This window comes from Drosophila kikkawai, chromosome 2L (genome assembly GCF_030179895.1).
Source record: "Drosophila kikkawai strain 14028-0561.14 chromosome 2L, DkikHiC1v2, whole genome shotgun sequence".
In the NCBI taxonomy this organism is placed as follows: domain Eukaryota; kingdom Metazoa; phylum Arthropoda; class Insecta; order Diptera; family Drosophilidae; genus Drosophila; species Drosophila kikkawai.
In genome coordinates, this window is record NC_091728.1 from 26776503 (window position 1) to 26798109 (window position 21607).

Genomic DNA, 21607 nt, shown 5'->3' on the forward strand with positions numbered 1-21607 from the left:
CCTTGCAGATTGCAATTGGATCATTAAGAATTGAGCCATTCTGTTAAAATGACAAAAAAAAAATAAATAAAAGGAAATATATATACAAGGCATATAATAATTTGGTTTTGATATTTATATTATTAATTTAAATGCTGAATACACAAACAAAACAGGGTTTCATTACATCTTATTTATACGTATGCTTACAGTTTGATAGTTACAGTTTTACATTCCCATCTTTACAGTTTCTCTATATCTACAGATCGTTCCTATGGCAGCTATAAAGTATAGTCGTAATACCCTGCAAGGGTAAAATAAGTTATTAATTTACCTCTTTCAAAGTCACTGAAAATATATTTTTACCCTCTGTCAAGTTCAGAAGACAACGGGTATGTGTCTTAAGTGTATGATGGATTTAATATCTTACTTAATTAATCAAATATAAAGGAAGGAGACCTTTCCGACCCTATAAAGTATATATTCTTGATCAGCATCAACAGCCGAGACGATCTAGCCATGTCCGTTTGTCTGTTTCTATGCAAACTTGTCCCTCAGTTTTAAAGCTATCTGAATAAAACTTAGCATATAGCCTTCTGGATGCTCCCACTGTTATATATGTTAGAACAAAATTATTACTTCGTTATTTTTCCACTTATTTTTATCTACTCTGATATATGCTTTTTTTTTATTATTTTTATTTTGGTATATATTTTATGAAAATCGGACAACTATATCATATAGCTGCCATAGAAACGATATATAGATGTAAAGAAAATGTAAAGCTGGGAATGTAAAACTGTAACTGTCAAACTGTAAACATATTAAGTATATGTAAAATGTAATGAAACTTTGTTATGTGTGTTTTCCATCATTTCAATTTATAATGTTTATTATATTAGATATTTAAATCAAAACTATATATTTTTTTATACGAATAAACTTTTTCTTTAATTTGATCAAAGCCATATTACTATGTGCTATGTATAAATATACAACTTTTATATATTTCCTTTTATACTGTTAATTGATTTGACCAGAATGGCTCGGTTCTTAATGATTCAATTGCAAACTGCAAGGGTATACAAACTTCGGTGTACTTAAGTGAGCTTCCTTTTTTTGTTTTCTTCAAATAAATATCTGATTGGTCTGATTGCATATAAAAAAAGCCATTTTCTTTTCATTCCGGCCAGACAAAGGTGCACGTTTTACAAATCGAAAAAGTCTTACGATTTCGAAAAACCAAGGACCATTTTTCGTTTTCAACGAGTATTGTATAATTATTGTAATTTTAGTCGCCAAAAAATTAACAATGCTAGATGTACATAATATGTACGAGAAATGGAAAAAAAATCGGTTCTCAATGCATTAATTTTTTCGATCTTTTAGAAAATAAAGAATTTCAATAAAAATAAACGAAATAAATGCCTAAGAATAAGATAAAGAAAATTAAGATTCGATAATCTTAATCATATATGGGCATATCCGCCAAAAGGTAAACCACGGCCGAAAAAAAAATCTTCGTAATCCTGGTTTCTTTCGGTGTATTGTCATAAAGAAATGTCCAAATTTTCATAATACAATGGATCCATATCATATCTCAGTTGTTTTCTGGAAGAAATTAGCCTGAAAAGTGAAAAAATGTTTTTTTTTCACTTCTTACTACTTTTAAAGGCATGTTTATTTTAATTTATTTCGCAAGGAAAACGTATGTTATGTTGGAACTTTTTCTACCAAATCTCTTTATTACAATCTAATAAGAATAGAAAAATTCAAAAGAGAGCGAAATATTGTTCAATTAACTGTTAATTTTAAGTTTACTTCTTATCTATGTTTAAATCGTACGTTCGCGACCCAAAACATCATGTTTTTGTCATTGCTTTGCGATAAGTGCAAGCAGGTAGATAAAACCTCTTGTCTAAAGTCATTTCGGTAGTACTATTTGAAATATATAAAAACTTCTTAGTTACTACTAACCATTGATTTTATATTGATTTTCAAAGTAGCGTACGTTCGCGACCGTGAGTATTTTTTTTTTAACTTTTATATTTTTTTTTTGTTTAACAAGCATATAAATATGTTTAGATGGCTAAGATAAAGGACAAAAGTAAAAATGTGTAAATTAAACACAGTTTAGACAGCCCATTATTTATTTAAGGGGGTCTTCTCATTCAAAAGCCGTTTTTTGGACCCTTTTTAAAAAAATTCTTATTTGAAAACGCAAAGAATAATTGAAAACTTTTTTTATTTATTGTATTCAAAAATGTTCAAAGTAACTAAAAAAGTTGTTCTTGCCTCGATACGAGGGTTGTTCTAAGAGTAATGAGACTTCAAACTTGGTGGTCGATAAAAAAGGTGTCGTCCTGGCGGCCACGATTCAGGGTCTCCAGAGCGTCCGAAATGAAAAATAAGAACGGGGTTATAATCAGAATAGATGTCATTTTCGGCTGACGGAACAGATTTTTTTTTTAAATTTTTAAAACAAAATGGCGGCCATTCAAAAAAAAAATCGATTTCGGACGTTTTTTTTGTAGTTTAGTGTAAAAAAAAAATAGAAAAAAATTTAAAAAAAAAAAAAAATAGAAAAAAATTTTTTTTTTTAATCTGTTCCGTCAGCCGAAAATGGTGACAATACTGCGTCGATTTCACTTTGTTTCATGAAAATCGGTTCAGTTGAACTGGAGATATCATGGCCGCCAGTTCGAAAAACGTGGTTTCGAGATAAACGCGTTTGAAGTTTGAAAAAAGCTCATTTTGCGAAGAACTTGCTTCACAAAAAAGAATTTCGAATTTCTAAAAATCCTTTTGGGGACATATACACACCATCCCAAGCTATAAATAAATGCAAAAAAAAAAATCGAAAAAAAAAAGTTGCCCAATGAGAAGACCCCCTTAAAGAAATATGAAGATATTCATAAAAAAGTAGTATTTAAAAAAAAATTAAACAAATACAGCATGTTGCTTATTTTTTGTTTAGCACTAAATTTTTATGAATAACTTCATATTTCCTTAAATAAAAAAAAGGTTTAACTAAATTTTATTTTTTTTTTCTATGTTGGAAAAATCGTACGTTCGCGACCCGTATGTTCGCGACCGGTACTTAATTCAATTTAAAAAAAACCAATGGAGATATTTCTTTGGGAAAGGACTCAATAGAAAGCTACATGATTCTATTTTAAAAGTAAAGTTATTGCTTTAGAATATTCCGTCCCAATTCGCAGATTTCTTCATTTTACTAGATTAAGCCAAAGTCGACTTCCATTTTTCGTACGTTCGCGACCGCATGTTTTTTGGCAATATTATGAAAATGAAAACTCAACGAAGCCCATCATTTACACTAAGCAAAGAGCTAACAAAATACTATCGAATGGCAAAAAAAAAGTTTCGGAAAACATTTTTTTTATATTTTTTTTTGCACTTAAAGCGTACGAACGTACGTTCGTTTTTTTTTTGTTTATGTAAAACGAAAAAATAAATCTAAATTCTATTAACCACGTGTATTGGCTGCCACAAACTAGCTTATTTACAGTTTTAGGTTCATAGATTGTTTTAAAAAACGAATCGATGAATCGACCATAATAGAAAGACTCGATATTGATATCGATTTTGCCTAGCATTAATATGTACACCCAGAATCAGCTTGCGATTGTCCTATGGAATACTTGACCTTCAGAAAAATATTTTTGTTCAGAAAAAGTAAGAATTAGATTTTTTCAAAATTAATATGGCCAGGTTTGCAAAATCCTATGTTTCTGACGCGCGGTTATATTCTGGCTCTGAAATGCTTTTTATAATACATCAATCATCACAATCCGAATTTTAGTTCAAAAGATACTTAAAGAACAAGATTTTGGCGGCCTTTCCCAAATGAAATCTTTTTCTTGTTTGCCAAAATCTGTTTTTTACAGTACATATTATAGATAACTGATTATTACCATCTCTCTGAGTAATACACCCCATATAAAATTGTTTTTAATTTATTCTTTTTCATTAGCAGACTCTTTATATCTGATACTTGTCTGGTATATATGTATATTGGTCATATCAAACACAAACCAGCAAAGTCAAGCAGTAGCTTGTAGAATGTAGCACGGATTACCAATATAAAGTTTCTCACTTAGAGATTTGGCCCTTGAATTAGTTTGTTATACATTTTTCGCAACTGGATCCGGAAATTTCAGCCATTCTTGCTAAATTAAAATCCAATTTCAAAGCTAGCCAACTTCCATCAATCCATTAGGAAGAACGCCCGAAACAGACAAAAATAGCACTAATAAAAATGTAAAACCCCTGAAACGCTTAAGACAAAAAAAATGCGAAATTAAGCCGAAGTTGAGTCAAGAATGCCAAGCGAGAGCCCAAGATTCGTCAGACCAGCCGAGGCAGGTGAACCCGCCCGCGCCAAGATCAAGATCCGCTTCTCACACAGTTCCGAGACCCGAAGCGAAAGTGAGCATGCGAGAGCCACCGCTCGCATCAGCACCAGCACCAGCATCAGCACCAGCATCAGCACCAGCATCGGCGTCCACTTGGCGCCGACTTCGGCGTTGGCGTTGACTCGTCTGCCAGCGTCAACTGAGCTGACTGCGCGGTTGCCAGTCCCACTTATTTTCTCGCTCGCATCTTCGGCGGCCGAGGTTTCTGATGCTGACGTAGCCGCTGCCAACGGATTGTATTGTTGCTGCTCCACCGTTGGCGAATGCGCCGCTGCCGCGGTGACGCCTCGCTAGCCAGCTTTGCTGGGCACATATAAAACAGGCGAACTTCGATAAATATTCACAATCATATTCAAGTTGTTCGTACGTGCGTTAGTTCGGTTCTGAAATATCTCGGATTCTCTTAGTGTAAGACACTTTCCTGGTGGTGGCAGTGTTAGTTATTTTTCGCGGTGTCATATCCCAGATTTCCAAATGGAACTGCTTCGAGCCCGAAGTTCCCCATCGACCAACCGGCCAGTGACCAAGTGCAAAGCCAAAGAACTACAAGGACACGCATGCCACAGGATACGTTGGCAGTGTAGCAACTGGGCAACTGGGCAACAGTCGTGCAGTCACAGTGGCATTGTAGTTGTAAATTGAATTTATTTTCCGCTGATGGATTGATGGATAGTTCCATTGATTCGGTTGCAATTGTCGCCGCTAAATGTATTCCGAGTCCCTGCCTCCATTCGTCTGTCAGCCAGCCCGCCCCATGTCAGTATCCCTAGCTGTTTCGGATCTCACATGGGTCTGGTTGCATTGTGCATTGTATTTAGTATGCTGGATGCCTATTGTAGGAGATGCAATCTGAACTTTGCAGTCTCGGTTTGTTTTCTGTACTGTGTTTCGTTCCAATGCTGCCGATTGCGCAAAGACAAACATTTTAAGTTGAATTTATGTGAAAATCAAAAACAACAGCGGCAACGGCTGCATAGAACAACCAAAGGTTAATAAAACAGTGATACAAACTCTCCTTGCCAAGTCCCACACACCATTGATTTGTGTGTCAATGAATGCTTATGATAGCCGCGGGCCAAATATCATTTGTGATAAAGGTTCATAAATTCTGAGCTCCTGAAATAGAAAGTAGAAATTCGCAGAAATTTCTAAGTCGCAAAACAAAATTAATAGTCACTCAAACGGCTCAAAGAAGTCTAAAATATTTTATGCAAATTTTTTTGGTAAAAACCAGCAATTTAGCCCCATACACCTACATACATACGAACGTACAAATGTATGTATATTTTTAGAAATTAATTTATTTCTTCTATGGATTGGAGCGGATTGCGGCTATTCAACTATTTTTAGCGTTGAGTCACACATTGGAACGCATCCCGTATTTCGGCATGAAGCTGAGACGGCTTACCTCTTAGCTCAGGCTTCGAGAAAGAACACATTCGTTCCAGTTAGGAGTTTGTTTATGGCCACATGCAAATTAGCCCTCACTTGTGGGGCATCCTCTGCAATCAGGTTGACGATTAACGAGCATGGGACTCAGCCCGACTCGAAATAATCCAGCCATTCAGGCACATCCGGATCCGATCGCTTAGATAACTCGCAAAAGAAGTGCCCTGAATATTTTTGTTTAAAAATGCTCATTTGTAAACTTACTCCTCATTTAGTCCAAAATAAGTTACTAATTATAATTTATAATTATAAATGTGGCGGATATAGCTTTTAGGGATAAAAGGATCATTATAATTATTGTAATTATGTCTGGTCATCTGGTGCATTCAACAGGTTCCCAACATTAACTTAAGAGCAATCGCAAAGCAACCACCATGTCGCGGTTTCGGAAGCAACTTGTGCTAGTATTTTCCTTAGCAGTGCTGGAATTGGCCAACGCAGACTACCAGGGCAACATGTTCCTGAACGGTCAGTACCAAAACGGTGTGAAGGAGCACAGGGAGACGCATCACTCCGTCAACCCCACGTCGAATGTCTTCCTTAACCACGCCATTATCAGTCGGCAAGCCTCGCCCTTCCAGGGGCCCACGTACCTGCCGCCCAAGGAATATTTGAAGTGCAGTCCCGGCCAGCAGTGTGTGCGCCAGAGTCAGTGCGTGAAGGGCTTCTTCAGCCAGCAGCTGCCCAGGATCCAGGTAAGGAACTGCCACTCCGGTGGTACATTTAGTTTGGTGAAATTGGTGAAATTATGCAATTGTCTACTGCATAATGGGATATTGGTTTAGGTCTTGCTCGGAACGATAAAAGTTTGGCAGCGGTCTCCAGTCCCCCATTAGCGTCATTGGGTTAGATCCGTTTCGGCCCGTCGACAGAGGTCTAAAATTAAAAAATTAAAAGCCCGTCTGGGGTGATAACGCGAAATATATTGATGTCGGAGTTTCAGTCTGTTGTTGGTTGCTGTCGTTGTTGGGTTTTACCTTTGGAGCGATTGGCACAGTTACCGTTATTTTCCGGTTTGTCATTATCAAAGCGAAGAAATACCAGCCCACACACATGTGTACGTGCTGGCCAGATCATAGCAGTCGGGCATTTCGTAAGTCCACCCAGTCGAATAAAAAACGAAGTTCATGCTTAATTGCCCTCGCATTTGCGTCCGAAAGAAATTAATGTAAAGTAAAAAAAAAGTTGCCGCTGTTTTGCATATTTTTAAAGTGGACCTGCCGAGCTCACACATAATAAAAACCATTTAGATCAACGATCTAGTTTATATTATTACCGTTACACCTATACACACTTTTAGAAACAATGAATTTTTTGTATAGCCTACAGAAGCAAATCATTTAAATTGTGGCTCGAATAGAAATAAATTTGTAATATATAAAAACTTTATATGAATGCCGCTTCTTCAATTTTTATCTTAAAACCATGTCCTTTATCTTCATTTAAATTATGCGTAGTGTTATGGTAATTTTTTTCCTTTTCTTATAAAAACTACAGAAGCTTTGCCCTTAGTCACGAAATTTAAAATCATTAAGAAGCATAGTGAGTACATACTTACATATATGTATAAATATACAACATTTGTTTTGTCTTTTCGTTGCTTCTTTTCTCTCAGTCAAAGACATTAAAGAGTTTTGCTACATAATAAAAATAATAATGGAATAATTTCGCAGAATTTTGTAATAGGCAATTACTTTAATTTTAATTGTAATAACGTAACGTGTATAATGTTGAATTATTTTATTGTGAGTTAATTACATATTAAACTAAATTTATGGACATGGAAGCTCGAACTTGAGACGAAATTTGAGTAAAAGGGATTTTCGTAGTACCCATGTACATATATCTAATATAGGTATTCATTGACTTGTGCGAGTCTGATTAAATACGACAGATACGAAAGATAGAGACAATTTTGGGATACAGATACAGACAAACGAATTTTTGCCTAGCTTGAGTAAATATTCGAAGCTCTCTGAATAATTGTACATGAGAATAATTAGCGAAACGGATGCAAAGTACGATACCAGTACCGCGCGCTTGAACAATTAAAAAACGCAAACAAATCAAAAAACTTAATATTTCCTTTTCCCATTCCGATGATGCTAAAAACCGGTGCTCAATTTGCGTGGCTATTGCTGGGAATTTTTCCGCTTGCTGATAGGTTTATCAACCCGTGAGTCACTTTCAAAATGCCCACAATACATAGCTCCGGCTCTGACGAATGCCGCTGAAATCATTTGATTTAAAGATCCAACCAAACCAATTCTAATACCCAAGACATTAACATAATTGAATGCCACGTATGCGTATATTCACATGTATGTGTTTCAAATTAACCTAGACACCAAAGCAAGATTGAAGCACTTTAGAAGACAGCTGGAGCTTGTATTGCGCTATGCAAAGCCGACATGATTGCTGGATAAATGTATCCGTGATATTTAGTACCCATTTAGCATGCTTGTCTCAGGCCGGGCCGAAGCTCTTCATTAGTCAAGGTCGTGCTTTAGAACAATCTCAAAAACATTCAAATGGGCTTCCGATTTCAGATTTTCTCGTTCTGAGAGACATAAAAGCAGACATAAATAAGAGGAATTGGCCTCTTTAATTTGTAAAACTCAGACGCTGATTGATATATGGAATGCCAGTTTGGGGAACTGGTTAGCCAATCGCTTTTTCCGTAGAGTGATGTCAATTTCGTGGCAACTGTACTTGAAGAAGAACTGCTTATTCGATTATTGAACTGCAAAATCGTCAAGGCGACTCCGCCTCCAGCTACTGTTTCGACTTTTGATCTCTGGCCGCAGACAGACGAAGTTATTAATTTGTAATTGTCCGCATGCTAAATGCCAGGTGATCAACAGATAGTATTTGACAGTGTGAACAAAAAAATTAGCCAGATCTTAGCAAAGGTCCGCCAATTCGACTGCGACAGAGTTCAATGCAAATGCAAAAGCATTGGCAATATAATTGCTAACCACTGCCGCTGGTGGTGGCATCTGGCATCTTGCCGGACACTTTATAGCACATCATTTGTGCAAGTGGCTGACCATTGGTGACCTTTCGGCCAAGACGACAGAAATCACAACCATTGGCGCTGAGGTGCGACTTTGTGGCGACTGCATTTGTTTCCGAATCGGCCAGCTACCACTAACTGGGGGACTAACTATACAATTTTGGGTCGCCTGCTAGGCCTTAAGGCAAACGCTTAAGGTAAAGAAATAACTTTGCCACTCTCTTATCATCATTTGCAGAACTGCGAGCCGGAAACTGACATATGCTGCACCTATCGAGCACAAGAGACCACAACATCAACGACCCCAGCTCCAGTGACGCCTGCGTCCTGTCCACGCGACTCAGATTGTGTGGCCCCTGAGGACTGCCGCCGCGGGGAAATTAGTGCAATCAACTACGTTAAAAAGCAAGGGGTAAGTTCACAGCCAACCAAATGGCATCCAACCACATTGGTTGGGACCCTCAGAGCACAGACTCGGCATCATTAGTACACAGAGTTCGCCCTGTTAATCGTCTTACATACCATAATACCATCAAAATTGTCTGCATAATAACGCTTTGATGTTCCAATTGCGAGAGCAGTGCCGCAAACAAAGCGACCACAGCTAATGCAGCTTGGTTCGCCGGAATCGGAATAAGACCCGACCGCAACATCACAGCGTGTTTCACAAGCGCATGGGGAAACCCCGATTGAATCCAAGACAATCGAAACTCGGACAGCTTATTAGCACACAATTTGTTTTAATCGGTGCTCTAATTTCTAACTTGGGATTCTCCGACAATGCCGAATGGCCGTGCTCTGGGAGTCTCAGACGAACGACGAGTTTTCGGTGCTGTTGGGAATGTTATGATCTCGTTTTGCTTGCGTGGCGACTAGGCTCGGGCCTTGTTTTCCAAGTGGCAAATGAAGCAGAGACCCGTACTGGAATGACATTGCCACAGGGCGAGGTATTAATTCGAAGCAGGCTGGTGGTACCGGCAACGAACTTGACGCCATCAGGCACCAATCAAACTGGAATGCGGTTGAACCTAAAAGTAATGCCTTACTCTCACGCATGCGACCCAGAAAAGTGTGAAATTGGGCCTACCGAAGGAAAAATATGCATGAAAATCTGTACAAGTCTACGTAAGTAGTAGTAAGAGAGAAGCTGAGAGGTAATAAAATGCAGAGAGATCTCAGATTTACAGCGGGCCCGTGTAATTGCATAAGCAGCGGCCGGCAAAACGGGTCGGTTGCGTACACCGCTGATGCATGCAACGCTCGCCTGAAAAAAGCACATCAAGTGAAATATGTAGCCGAACAGGCTGCGGTGAAGCAGATGCCTCTTGTCCTCAAGCGAAGGCACCGTGGCCCCTTGATTGCTTGCTCTTATTGGGCTAGTCAGACAATTGAACTTGAGCAAACCTGAGCTCAGCACACGAACTAGTGGCCAATAAGCCACTCATATGCATCTCACAATTGCCCTCAAAATCCGATCTAGGGTAGCAATCTGTTTACTAATAATCAGTTTTCCAGCTGCAAACATTATTTTGTCTTAAAGAACTTGAAAGTTTTAATTCTTAATTAATTCTGTCTGATGCGTAGCATAAATTTATATATCATATTTTCCGTACTGAATATAATAAATTTAGCCAAATTCAATATAGAATTGATTTTTAACAAAAACTTAATTTCAATAGTAATTTTTATATTTAAAGATGCACAAAAAATTATTTTTCTTAAAAACTTGTCTTCAACTGTAATTGCAAGTAGTATTTGATTGCCATGTGTACACGAAATATAAGAAAAAATAATTTTATTTATACTTTAATTGACTGTAGTAATAATATGACTGCCCGGAATACAAAACATTTTTGTGCTATCTGAATATTAAAAGCATTTCTGGCGCATTTTCTTTCCAAAATTGCTATTTGACCAACCTCCAATATGGTAATCTTTCTTAATATTTTCCCCAAAATAGAACATCTTTCAAGTTTTATATAAATCACAAAATGAAGTTTTAGAGCTTATAACCGACAGAATACATTTGTGGAAAATAAATTCAGTCTTCTTCCCAGAGTTCCGCGAGCATAATGGATTTGGAAGCTCTATGATTATATCCATGTTATAATTATAGTGCAAACATATTTCATTTGAACCAGTCTTTCGTCTTAGCGCCTTGTGGACAGCCAAGAGCTGTAATAACGCACAGCTATAAGGCACGCACGAAAACAAAGCACTCGGAGTAAACAGACCAGCTCGAGCACCTCAACACTCAACGACACTCAAGTCGTGGATTCAAGGTCTAGGTCGAGTCTGAGGCCAGTGTAAGGGGGCGCGAGTCGCTGACGGAAAGTCGTTGACAGCGCTTAACATTTATTCATATAAAGACCCAATGTGCAGATGCGCTTAGTTTGGTTTCCTTTTGCTTAATGCGTATTTTATGATCGTTTTTATTGTTATAGGTTTATTTTCTTCGTCTGTCGTTAATCGACAGCGATTTGTACAATACAATGTCAAAGACCACGGCGCACACTGACAGGAAATGAGAGAAGTTAGATTAGGGAAGCTGCATTTCGTAAACACGTACACAGCAATCATCCTAGGACATATTAAAAAAAATCATAAAGATTGCTTAGTTTTATAAAAACAGATAAACCTATAAAAAAAAAAATCAAAAAAAAAATCATATATTTATAAAAGAAAAGGTGATATAGATTATGATATGAATGTTGTCTCCAAATCCGCCATGATGATTATATATACCATATATATACTATATATAACTTTCATTTTATTTAACATATTTTTATACACGGCGAAAAATATACATTTTTCCTTATTCTGGAATTTCTATGTCAGTTTAATCCGAAGTTTCTTTCTTTCTTGTTAAAATTAATGTCGCCTGTAAAGTTTTTTTTTTGCTTAAGTAACGAATTTCAATTATTTAATGAAAACATAGAGTTCCCTCCTAAGCTTCCATTCTTGCTTATTTTATAATCTATTTTACAAATATGTATAAGTATTAACAGATTTTTAAATTAATTTTGTTTTGCTACTACTAAGCTTTTTTGTTTGTTTGCCCTACTATGCGTAGCTATAAATAAATGCCGTATGGGTCTAGCAAATGATGACACCTAGTCGGCCTGGCTTTAGTAATTATTTATTTGTATTTCGGTTTCTGCATTACCACATACATATCTAGTTTGGTCGTAAATACTTATTCTTAAATTGAAACCCCTGGCCCTAATGATTGTGCATAAATTGAATCGCAATTGACATAAACAAAAGTCTAAGCTCCTGCATGCACTCGCACCTCAGAGACCACATTGGCTCTTAAAAACTTATTCAGTTCCTTGGCGGCTCAACTCGTTTCTACTTGGCCCACACCACTCGCACAACGGCAAAGTCAGAAACTGACCAGTTTATAGGCGTATAAATTGTGGGCAGAAAAAATCGAAGCGAACACTGCTCCGCAACGTAGCGTTGTGTTAGTGGCGCATTAATGCAGTCGTAAAAATAATTTCATGTTTGCTATGAAGCATTTGTGTCGTAAATTCCACCGCCTCAGATAGCGTTGTGGCTTGACCTTTTCCCCAAGCCACAACACAGAGTATACATGAGTATATATGTCATCCGAATGGTAAATTTCTTTACTAGCTGCCACCATCAGGGTCAGACTTGTGAACATATGTAATGTATTAGTTGCAACATATCTTCTTTATAAACACATAGTAGTTTTTTTCCAAAATTTTAGGAGTGGAAATAACCTCTTCCTCCCAGTCCGCCACTGGCTTCCGCTGAACTTGGTAAAGGCTCGAAGTAAACTTTTTATAAATATATACATACTGTGTGCTTTAAGTAATTGCAACATTATTAAAACATTGCGCCAGACTATCTATGAAACATTACAAAAACAAAAATGAACAACTCGTCTTGTATGGCCAACAACAACATTTATTAAAAGCATTTTGGAGTCTCCCCGCTTGGTTGTTTCTGGTGATTACATATTTTAGCTGTCGCTGGTACACAAGTAGCTTGTGATTTTTGTTGTCGATGTTGTTATCTTAGCGTAAGATGATTGATCATAAGGTATGCAATGACCAGCGGCGAGTCCGAGTGACCGCCGTTCGGGCGAAGCCCGGCTGCCAGGGCAGGTGTAAGCGGGATGTTGTGCAGGGACTGGGCCTGCTCCCTCAGCTGGTTGTCATTGATCAAAATTATATGCCGTTCTCCATCCCGCTTTCTCTCTGGGCCAGCTTTATTGATAATATATATTACATAAAGCTTAAGCCGTCCGTTGGCCTCAGCGAGTGATGTCTACATTAAGATAACCTTTGATTAACGTTTAATTGATGAAAATTATACCAGAGGGTCACAAGCTATACCTAATGACAACGTTCAAAAAATAAAATGAACTAGAAGGACAAATACTTTGCAGTTAAGGCCTTATATTAGGCCATGTCAGCTCGTCAATCAGCGCGAGGGTTCGTTCAGAAAGGCGGCACAGCTGAAGAGTATTTATTTAAAATAACTCCATTAACTGATCATTCCGTTCTACGATCATTTTTGCCCAGGGTTGTCTCGCTTAATTTTTAACAAATGAGCACATTAATTTGTCATTAAACACGACGGCAGCTGAGCCCCCGGAATTATGAGATACAAATTGCGAGAAACTATAAGCCCAAGGCCGAGTCCCGTTGACATCTCGACAGGGGACCACTCTGAGCTAGAGACTCAAGTTAAATTGTACAACTGGCGGGAATAAGAGAGTCTAAGCAGTAGCACAGCAACAACTCGGCAACTACAAAAAGTCGGTGAAGTTTTTGGTTAATTTAATTCTTTTGTGGGCGCTGGTACTGATGATTATCGCTGTGATTGCGTAAGCAGGCAGCCACTCAGTTTTGGCAAACGGAACTTGAGTAATACTTGAGCGCTACTGAAAAATATGCAAATGATTCTGAACGTGTAAACCCAGCACAGTCATTATGATTTCATAGCTATCAAGATTACTCTTGCGTATTGTTTTGGGATGTATATATCTAAATATACATATATATATATATATCTATGAACATATATACACTCATATAAAATAATCTGGCCGAAAGTCACAGCCACTATGGCCGATTAAATCCCATAGCTTAAGTTTGCAACTTCTGCGTACAGTGTAGTATAAATAAATAAATAAATATTTATAACTGTTAAATTGCCATTATTTTACCGATTTCCTGTTACAAAGATTCAAACTATTCACAGTTCTAGAGAAATGATTAAACACGTTTTCCAAAAACAGTCGTAGAGCCTTATGACTCAATAGTCAGTCACTTGGTCGACCATGACCGTGGGTGCAGTGCAGCCATGGCCAGAAACCGCAAGAAGCACCCCCACGATTGTTGACTTTTTCAATGAACATTAGACTCGGCTGGTAAACATAAGCCAGCCTCCGCACAGTCACATCTTTTGAAGCGTCTGTGCCAGCACTGGAGGCAGCAAAGCGGCGACGGGGCTAGGACACAGTTCACAGAGTCCGCCTTGTGAGTCGTATTGCACCATGAGACTGCACATTTCTCGGTTGCAATTAATGCCAAGCGCAAAAACCATTGACAGCCACCATTGGCCGTCGTAATGACCAGGTAGCAGCGCATTGCCAGTCAAATGGCCCCGTCCCTCGAAGTAATTTGATGCGCTCGCTCATGGACTCCGAAAAGAGACCACAGCACGATTTCTTGCCAGACAGGTACCTAGGTACATATGTATATGCTGCGAAGTTAGGAGTGTACAATGTCTTAGTATTGATTACATTTTTACGATCCACTGCCTTTGCACTCTCCTCTTATACTCCACCCCTTTCTCTGCTCCTTTCTCTGCAGCCGAACCGCTGTTACGCACCTGAGGTGTGCTGCCGCATGCCCTCTACCACGTTAACCGAAGACGGCTACATCTTTAATCTGCCGGAAAAGAATTTCCCTCTGCCGACGAACCCCACCGTGCCCGCCCTGCGCACCACCCAAGCGTCTTACCGTCCGCAGCCCTCAACTACGGTGCCAACCACTCGACCCACCAACGAGTATCTGCCGCCTCCCCAGACAACACGGCGCCCCATTTACCAGGTCCCCCAAACCACCCGGCGTGCAGTCCCCCAGCCGCCCCCTACGACTCCCCGCGCCTTGTCGCTGCCACCCCAAACCCAGCCCGCCTATCGTCCGCAGCCAACCCAGCCGCAGCAGCGTCCAAGCACTACGCGCCGCCCTACCAACGAATACCTACCTCCAGTGTCAGCCAACGAGATTCCACGCTATGAGCCCGATCGCGTGCCCCAGCCCTCTAATGAGAAGCCCATCTACCGCGGAGAGGACCAGCTATCGCCTCAAATCTTCCCCACCCCCCAGCCAGGCAACGTTCCCAAACACTTTGCTAAATGTGCCTCCGCACTGGTTTGTACTTCTGAAAATTACTGCAACGCCATCGGAGTGCTCTCCGAAACTCCCGTCGAACTGTCTCCCATGGAGGCAGCCTTCCGCGTGCCGCTTACCGACTGCCTTCAGGCTGAGAATGGTTCGCCTGGAAAGTGCTGCCGCGACCCCAACTACGTGGATCCTTGGCCTGTTAACCTAGCAGGAGTGTGCGCCACCAGAAACAAGCGGTAGGAATGTGCAATTCGCTAAACAGAATCATAACCCACCCTGTTTCTTTGCGCTTTGCAGCACAAAGCCAACTGGAGTCAAGGACCTAGACGCCAACTTTGCTGAGATCCCTTGGCAGGCAATGATCCTGCGCGAATCCAGTAAAACGCTTCTCTGCGGCGGCGCCATCATTGGTGATGAGTTTGTTCTAACCTCTGCCAGCTGCGTTAATGGGTGAATATTTATGACGTTATATATAGAAGCAAGAGTGTAACCGAATTACCATAAAGCCTACCAGTTAACGACATCCGCATCAAGGCCGGCGAGTGGGAGCTGGGAAGCACCAACGAGCCCCTGCCCTTCCAGCTGACCGGCGCCAAGACTATCGACGTTCACCCCTCGTATGATCCGACAACCAATGCCAACGACCTGGCCATCATCCGGTTGGAGAAGCGTTTGGAGTTCGCCACTCACATACAACCCATCTGCATCAGTGACGAAGATCCCAAACCATCGGAGCAGTGTGCCACATCCGGCTGGGGCAAGCAGGCGTTGTCAAGTAAGTCAGACCTCCGAATCCGTAACGGACCCAAATTCAGAGTTTACACTTCTCGTTTAATAGTCCATGAAGAAGGCGCCATTATGCACGTAACAGACACGTCGGCTCAGGGCCGCAGCGACTGTAATGCCGATGGCAGCAGCGTGTGCAGCGCCACCAAGTTCGACGCCTGCCAGTTTGACGTGGGCAGTGCACTCGCCTGCGGCAGCGGCTCCAACGTCCGCCTAAAGGGAATTTTCGCCGGCGAAAATTCCTGCGGCGAGGGCCAGACTGTGCGCTTTGCCAAGCCCGATATCAAATGGATAAACACAGCATTTGCTGACAGAAACAAACCTCTGCTGTTGAAGCGTTTTTAAGATAGCCTGAACACCGATGGAGGGAGAGATTCGGATGACAAAGGAGCGCAAATTGTCAATTTTAAGGGAATGGATATTGGTTGAATATTCATTTCCACACCTCAAAATGGGTAGTTGTGGCACAGCTTATATTCGGATGTAAAACATATAGATAGCTCGAATTCGGCATAAAATGTAAAATACTTGATTAGTAAGCTTTAGGGTCTTCAAATTAATTTTTTGGGGCAAACGACGCACCTCATCTACAAGGATATTGAGATTATATGAAAAGCACGGGTCGACAAGACATAACTTTATTTGCATGATGAAAACGTTTCTGATGCGACTTTCCCTACGAACAACATTCATTCAGGATAATGATCGGTTAGTCTGTACCATTTAATCGTTCAAGTACCTGTGTATTTAGTTTAAACACTCTCTACAAAGTAAGCCTTAAAACACAGTGTACACTTTTGAGGCATAATTAAATTGCTAACTCTGCCATCTGCTCTACCACATCTCAGCTGCTACATCCACAAATATTTTAACTTTTATTTAAAAGCCCTTCCTATATCGTATGTCAGATATATATATGTTAATACTCGAAACATGTTGTATAAAGTGTCTACACCTCTAAATTTAGATTGTAATTTAATTAAATAAAAAACAATATTTAGATTTAAAAATATTGGCTTTTTGTACTCGAAGCGTGGTTCTTTTGAAATTGACTTTAATTAAAAATCGAAACGAAAAACGATTGTAAGAACATCTAATGTTTATGGGTCTTTCGAATCAACTGGTATTGGTATTATAACCAAAGTACCAATATTTTAGATTTAAATATCAAATATAAAAAACAGTTAAAATGTTGAAAAACACAAAACAAAGTTTCATTACACATTATATTTACAGTTTGGCAGTTACAGTTATACACTCGCAGCTATACATTTAACTTGTCATCGTCACTATGGTAGCTATATGATATAGTCGTCCGATTTTCATAAAATTAAAATCGAAATTCTGAAATAATAAAAAAGCTCATATCTCAGAGTAGATGAAAATAAGTTAAAAATCAACAAATATTGAAGTTGTTAAAATTAATATTCCGATCGTTCCTATGGCAGCTAAAAGATATAGTCGTCCGATTTTCATAAAATTAAAAATCTGAAATAAAAAATTGCCATGTCTCAATAATGATGAACATATATTGTCAAACAGCTAAGTTATAATTTAATTATTTCTACAATTTTATTGAGCATTTCTATATAGAAACAGACAGACGGACATGGCTAGATCGACTCGGCCTTTGATGCTGATCAAGAATATATATACTTTATAGGGTCGGAAATGTCTCCTTCACTGCGTTGCAAACTTCTAACTGAAATTATAATACCCTGCAAGGGTATAAAAAAAGAAGATTCATTTGAGAAACGAAAAAATCTTTTTAAGACAGCACTTCATTGCAGTATGACAGTGGAGTAACGTCGACTAGTTTGTGGACATATGTAAGTATTTTGACATAAATAAAAATTCGCATTTTGTGTTATAAACTCTAATTTATTTATGCAAAAAATATAAATGAAATTTATTTATAACAATAGTGTAATAAGACAATAAAAAACAACAAAAATATTACATTTAAAATTACATCTTATAATCTAAAAATACAAATTCATTAAAGTGGGATGCCAAATGTATTTTGACATAACCTAATTAGTTAGAAATTTAATCAGAATTGCCAAAAATGTTAATAATGAGTAGAAATTACATCTACTACCTTTTGTAATCGTGCTGGAGCAGATTTTACTAAATTTTTGAAGCGTTTCAAGGGAAATTTCATTCCATAGTCCTTCGACTTCATCAATTGTCTCCTCTCAAGTTCTTGTTAAGTTTGGACTCCCCTAACTTTTTATGTAAGCCCATACATTCTCTATGATGTTAAGATCGGGACTTTTGAGTGGCCAATCTAAAGATTTTACTTCCAAGTCCCTGAAAAACGTTGTTATCATTTTTGCTTTATGGCATAGAGCAATATCCTGCTGCATGATAAAGTCTTCCCTCTTAAGTCTGTCGCCGGTATGCAGTTCGTGGTCAATCAGGATATGCAAATTCATCGTCCCATTGATGGGGACCAAATAACCGATCCCGTTAAAACAGAAACATCCCCAAAACATGACACTGCCGCCACCATGTGGTATACGTTGAATGAGAGGTACCACTTTCTTGCGAATATTTTTGGTAATCTGCAGTACATTTTATTTTTTGAACCATGGTACTCAAAAGAACTCTCATCGGTCCACAAAATTAGTTCCCAAAAGGATTTAGGCATGTTTAACATTATTTGGCAAAGGCTAATCGTTTCAACTCATTTTTAGGTGAAATGACGGGCCACATAAGTATCAAAGTTAGCCTTTTTAAGACTTCTTTCAACTGTTTTTCTACTAATTTAAAAATCATAATCGTTTTGAACTTCCATTGAAGCTGCTTTAGGTATAATAAGGACATTATCTTTAAAATTTGAAAGGATTAGACGATCTTGTCTAGGCGTGGTCTGGCGTGGTCGCTCTTTTCTGACTAAATTATCCGTCGAAATTTCAGTTTATGTTTGTTAATTTGGTAGTAAATAGTTGTCGGGGTACTTAATAAAATATGCTGAGGTTCTGGACCGAAATACCTGCTTGGTACTTAATTACTATTTCGTTTCGCTGGATTTGGCTTAGCTCCCGTGTTTTACCCATATTTTCATTAAATAACGGTACAGAAATTAGGAAAATTGACAAAAAATATACTAAAGCTGCTAACAGATTTATAGGCTGGAGTTCTACATACATACATCATAATAAACTGCCTTTAACGCGCACGAAACAAATGAGAACTAAATGAATGCAATGTCAAAATATTTTTTGGCCACCCAAAAATGCATGATCTCTCACATCACGTGACATAGCAAAGAAGTTAATTTACTTATCACTGTCATATTTTGCTCTCTTAAAGTTTTAAATAGAATCTCTTACTGGAAAGTTAAATGGATCCCGTAACTTTTACGAGTACTAAGATACACGCGCTGGAATATAGCTACAAGCTGTGTCAAAATACTTATGTCCACGATTGTATTTAACTATTTTTATAGCCGGTGCGCACAGGTCAAAAATATGTATGTATATAACCACTAACCATACAACATATACAGGCCTGCTCCGGTAATCGTAAAATTTTTTCGATTTCGTTTTGGGCGAAAACGAACCGTTTTCGTTTTTAGCTGCTCCGGTTTTCGGCAAATTTCTGCTATCGGATGTTTCGTTTTCTCATCGTTTCTCACTGCTCAAGCAGCTAACTTGTATTGTTGGTAATAAGCAAACAACGTAAAGTACTGCCTATTATATTTACAATTGCCCTTTTTCTAAGCCAGAAAAAGGCAAAAAATGGTAGAATTAAGCAAATCCAGGCACCTAAGATGCTGCCACACTTTTCACAGTTTTAATTCCGGTGGTCTCAAATAATTATTTGGTTAATTTGGACCATTTAAGTAATCACATTAAATAGCATTATTTATAAACAACCATTTTGGCGGTCCTTTAAAGTTATTAATGTATTCATTTATATTTTATTACTATTTTTAACTGGATGTTTCGTTCCACCAACAATATGGCAACCTTGGCGATAACTTTCTGCGGTGAACTTATCGACCTATCGCCAAACCGAGAAAACTGGTTGAACACGGCAAAAATTTTGTGGTCAAATCTGAGGAGGGGTCAGAAATAAATTTTTTATAAAATAACTACCTGCCAGAATGATCTTTTGGTGGTGTGGAATAAACATCAATAGACCACTGAGTAAACTATTTTTTTCCTTTTGTAAATAAGATCTGATTTCATTTGAAAAAAGCCATTTACTTTTCATTCCGGCCAGAAAAAGGTGCCCGTTTTTCAAATCGAAAAAATCTTTCGATTTCGATTACCGGAGCACCAATTTCTCGTTTTAAAAAACGAAAACGAAAAAATCTTGCCGTTTTCGATTACCGGAGCAGGCCTGATAGACTGGTCATTTCATACAACGAAAATGGACACAAAAATTTCTTAGCATGCGGTCCCATGTTAACTGTTTGCTGTTAGCGACAGACCGTCTGTTAGATTTTAGCTGTTAGCGACCCGTCCCATGTTAGCTGTCAGCTGTTACCCTGCAGTACCACAATTCATCAATAGGCCTTTTCATCAACAATTCATCAACGCGCCGACTGCGACGTCGACAGAATCGACGCTCTGCCGACTGCTACTTGAACCCGAACTCCCTTCGGAGACCCGAACTCCCTTCGAGTCCGATTTGTCGGTGCATGCAAAAAAAAACAAAAACAATTTGCATGGGCTTCGTTTTTTGAAGTCCGAAACAAAGTAGAAGACGCAATTAAAATAGATTCTCGAAGGTTCGACTCCATATTTTCGGAGCAGCGGTTTTCGGTTTCGTCTTGCTTCTTCTTATTCCCTTTGCATTACAAGTTGAAGTGTTCTCCACTGCAGAAGTGTCGTGTGTTAAAAATGTTAAGAAATCAAAAATTCAATAATTACGTTCCGGGCCATATTGGAATATAAAAAAAGGTGAGTAAAAAGATTGTTCTTAATGAAATAGAAGCCTATAAATGTACATATGTATATTATTTTATTTATTATATGTATATAATATATTATATTTATATATGTATGTATGTATTTTCTTTTCAGACTGCAGTAATGGCCAATATATTGGGTAATTTTATTTAATGAAATTATATTTTCCCTGGATTAATTATAATTTTTTCTGTAGATGCAATTTCCCAAGTGACTAAAACTGAGCCTCCAGAGAAGATACTGCGCAATAAATTTGGTCTTCATGAATAGAAAGCGGAACACCAAGGATCAAAAAGACCTTAAGGCCTTTTAATATATGGATGTTTAATCTTAATTTTTAATATTTGTGTTTTAGTTTTGGTATAGAATTATTAAGAATAAATCATATTAATAAAAATTTAAGAGTTTTATTTTTATATATGAAAAAAAAAAATCATCAACAATTCATCGATGAATTGATGATGAATTGTTGATTAAAGGCTGATGAAATGTTGATGAATTGTTGATGATTCATCAACAATTCATCAACAATTCATCGATGAATCATCAACAATTCATCGACATTTCATCAGTCTTTCATCAGTAATTCATCAACAATTCATCGATGAAATGATGATTAATTGTTGA

General features: G+C 38.2%; 1 protein-coding gene and 1 long non-coding RNA gene across 4 annotated transcripts in view; both read left to right on the plus strand.

Annotated features, from left to right (window-relative positions):
• Window positions 1-17136, plus strand: part of scaf (scarface) — a 32731-nt gene extending 15595 nt beyond the window's left edge. For 2 of the 3 annotated variants that reach the window (XM_070284229.1, XM_070284235.1), the window contains exons 2-7: window positions 6198-6559; window positions 9119-9292; window positions 14733-15505; window positions 15567-15719; window positions 15776-16044; window positions 16108-17136. In XM_070284229.1, coding sequence (XP_070140330.1) covers window positions 6239-6559; window positions 9119-9292; window positions 14733-15505; window positions 15567-15719; window positions 15776-16044; window positions 16108-16400 — 1983 coding nt within the window. In that variant the 5' untranslated portion in view covers window positions 6198-6238 and the 3' untranslated portion in view covers window positions 16401-17136. Of the gene's footprint in view, window positions 1-4767; window positions 4824-6197; window positions 6560-9118; window positions 9293-14732; window positions 15506-15566; window positions 15720-15775; window positions 16045-16107 lie in introns of those variants that run through there. The other variant, XM_017181890.3, reaches the window with a different exon arrangement.
• A 3452-nt stretch (window positions 17137-20588) lies between these two features.
• On the plus strand, window positions 20589-21337 carry LOC108085324 (uncharacterized). Its single transcript, XR_001771091.3, has 3 exons — window positions 20589-20971; window positions 21095-21119; window positions 21177-21337. It is a non-coding gene; the product is annotated as an uncharacterized lncRNA (long non-coding RNA).
• Window positions 21338-21607: the final 270 nt, after the last annotated feature.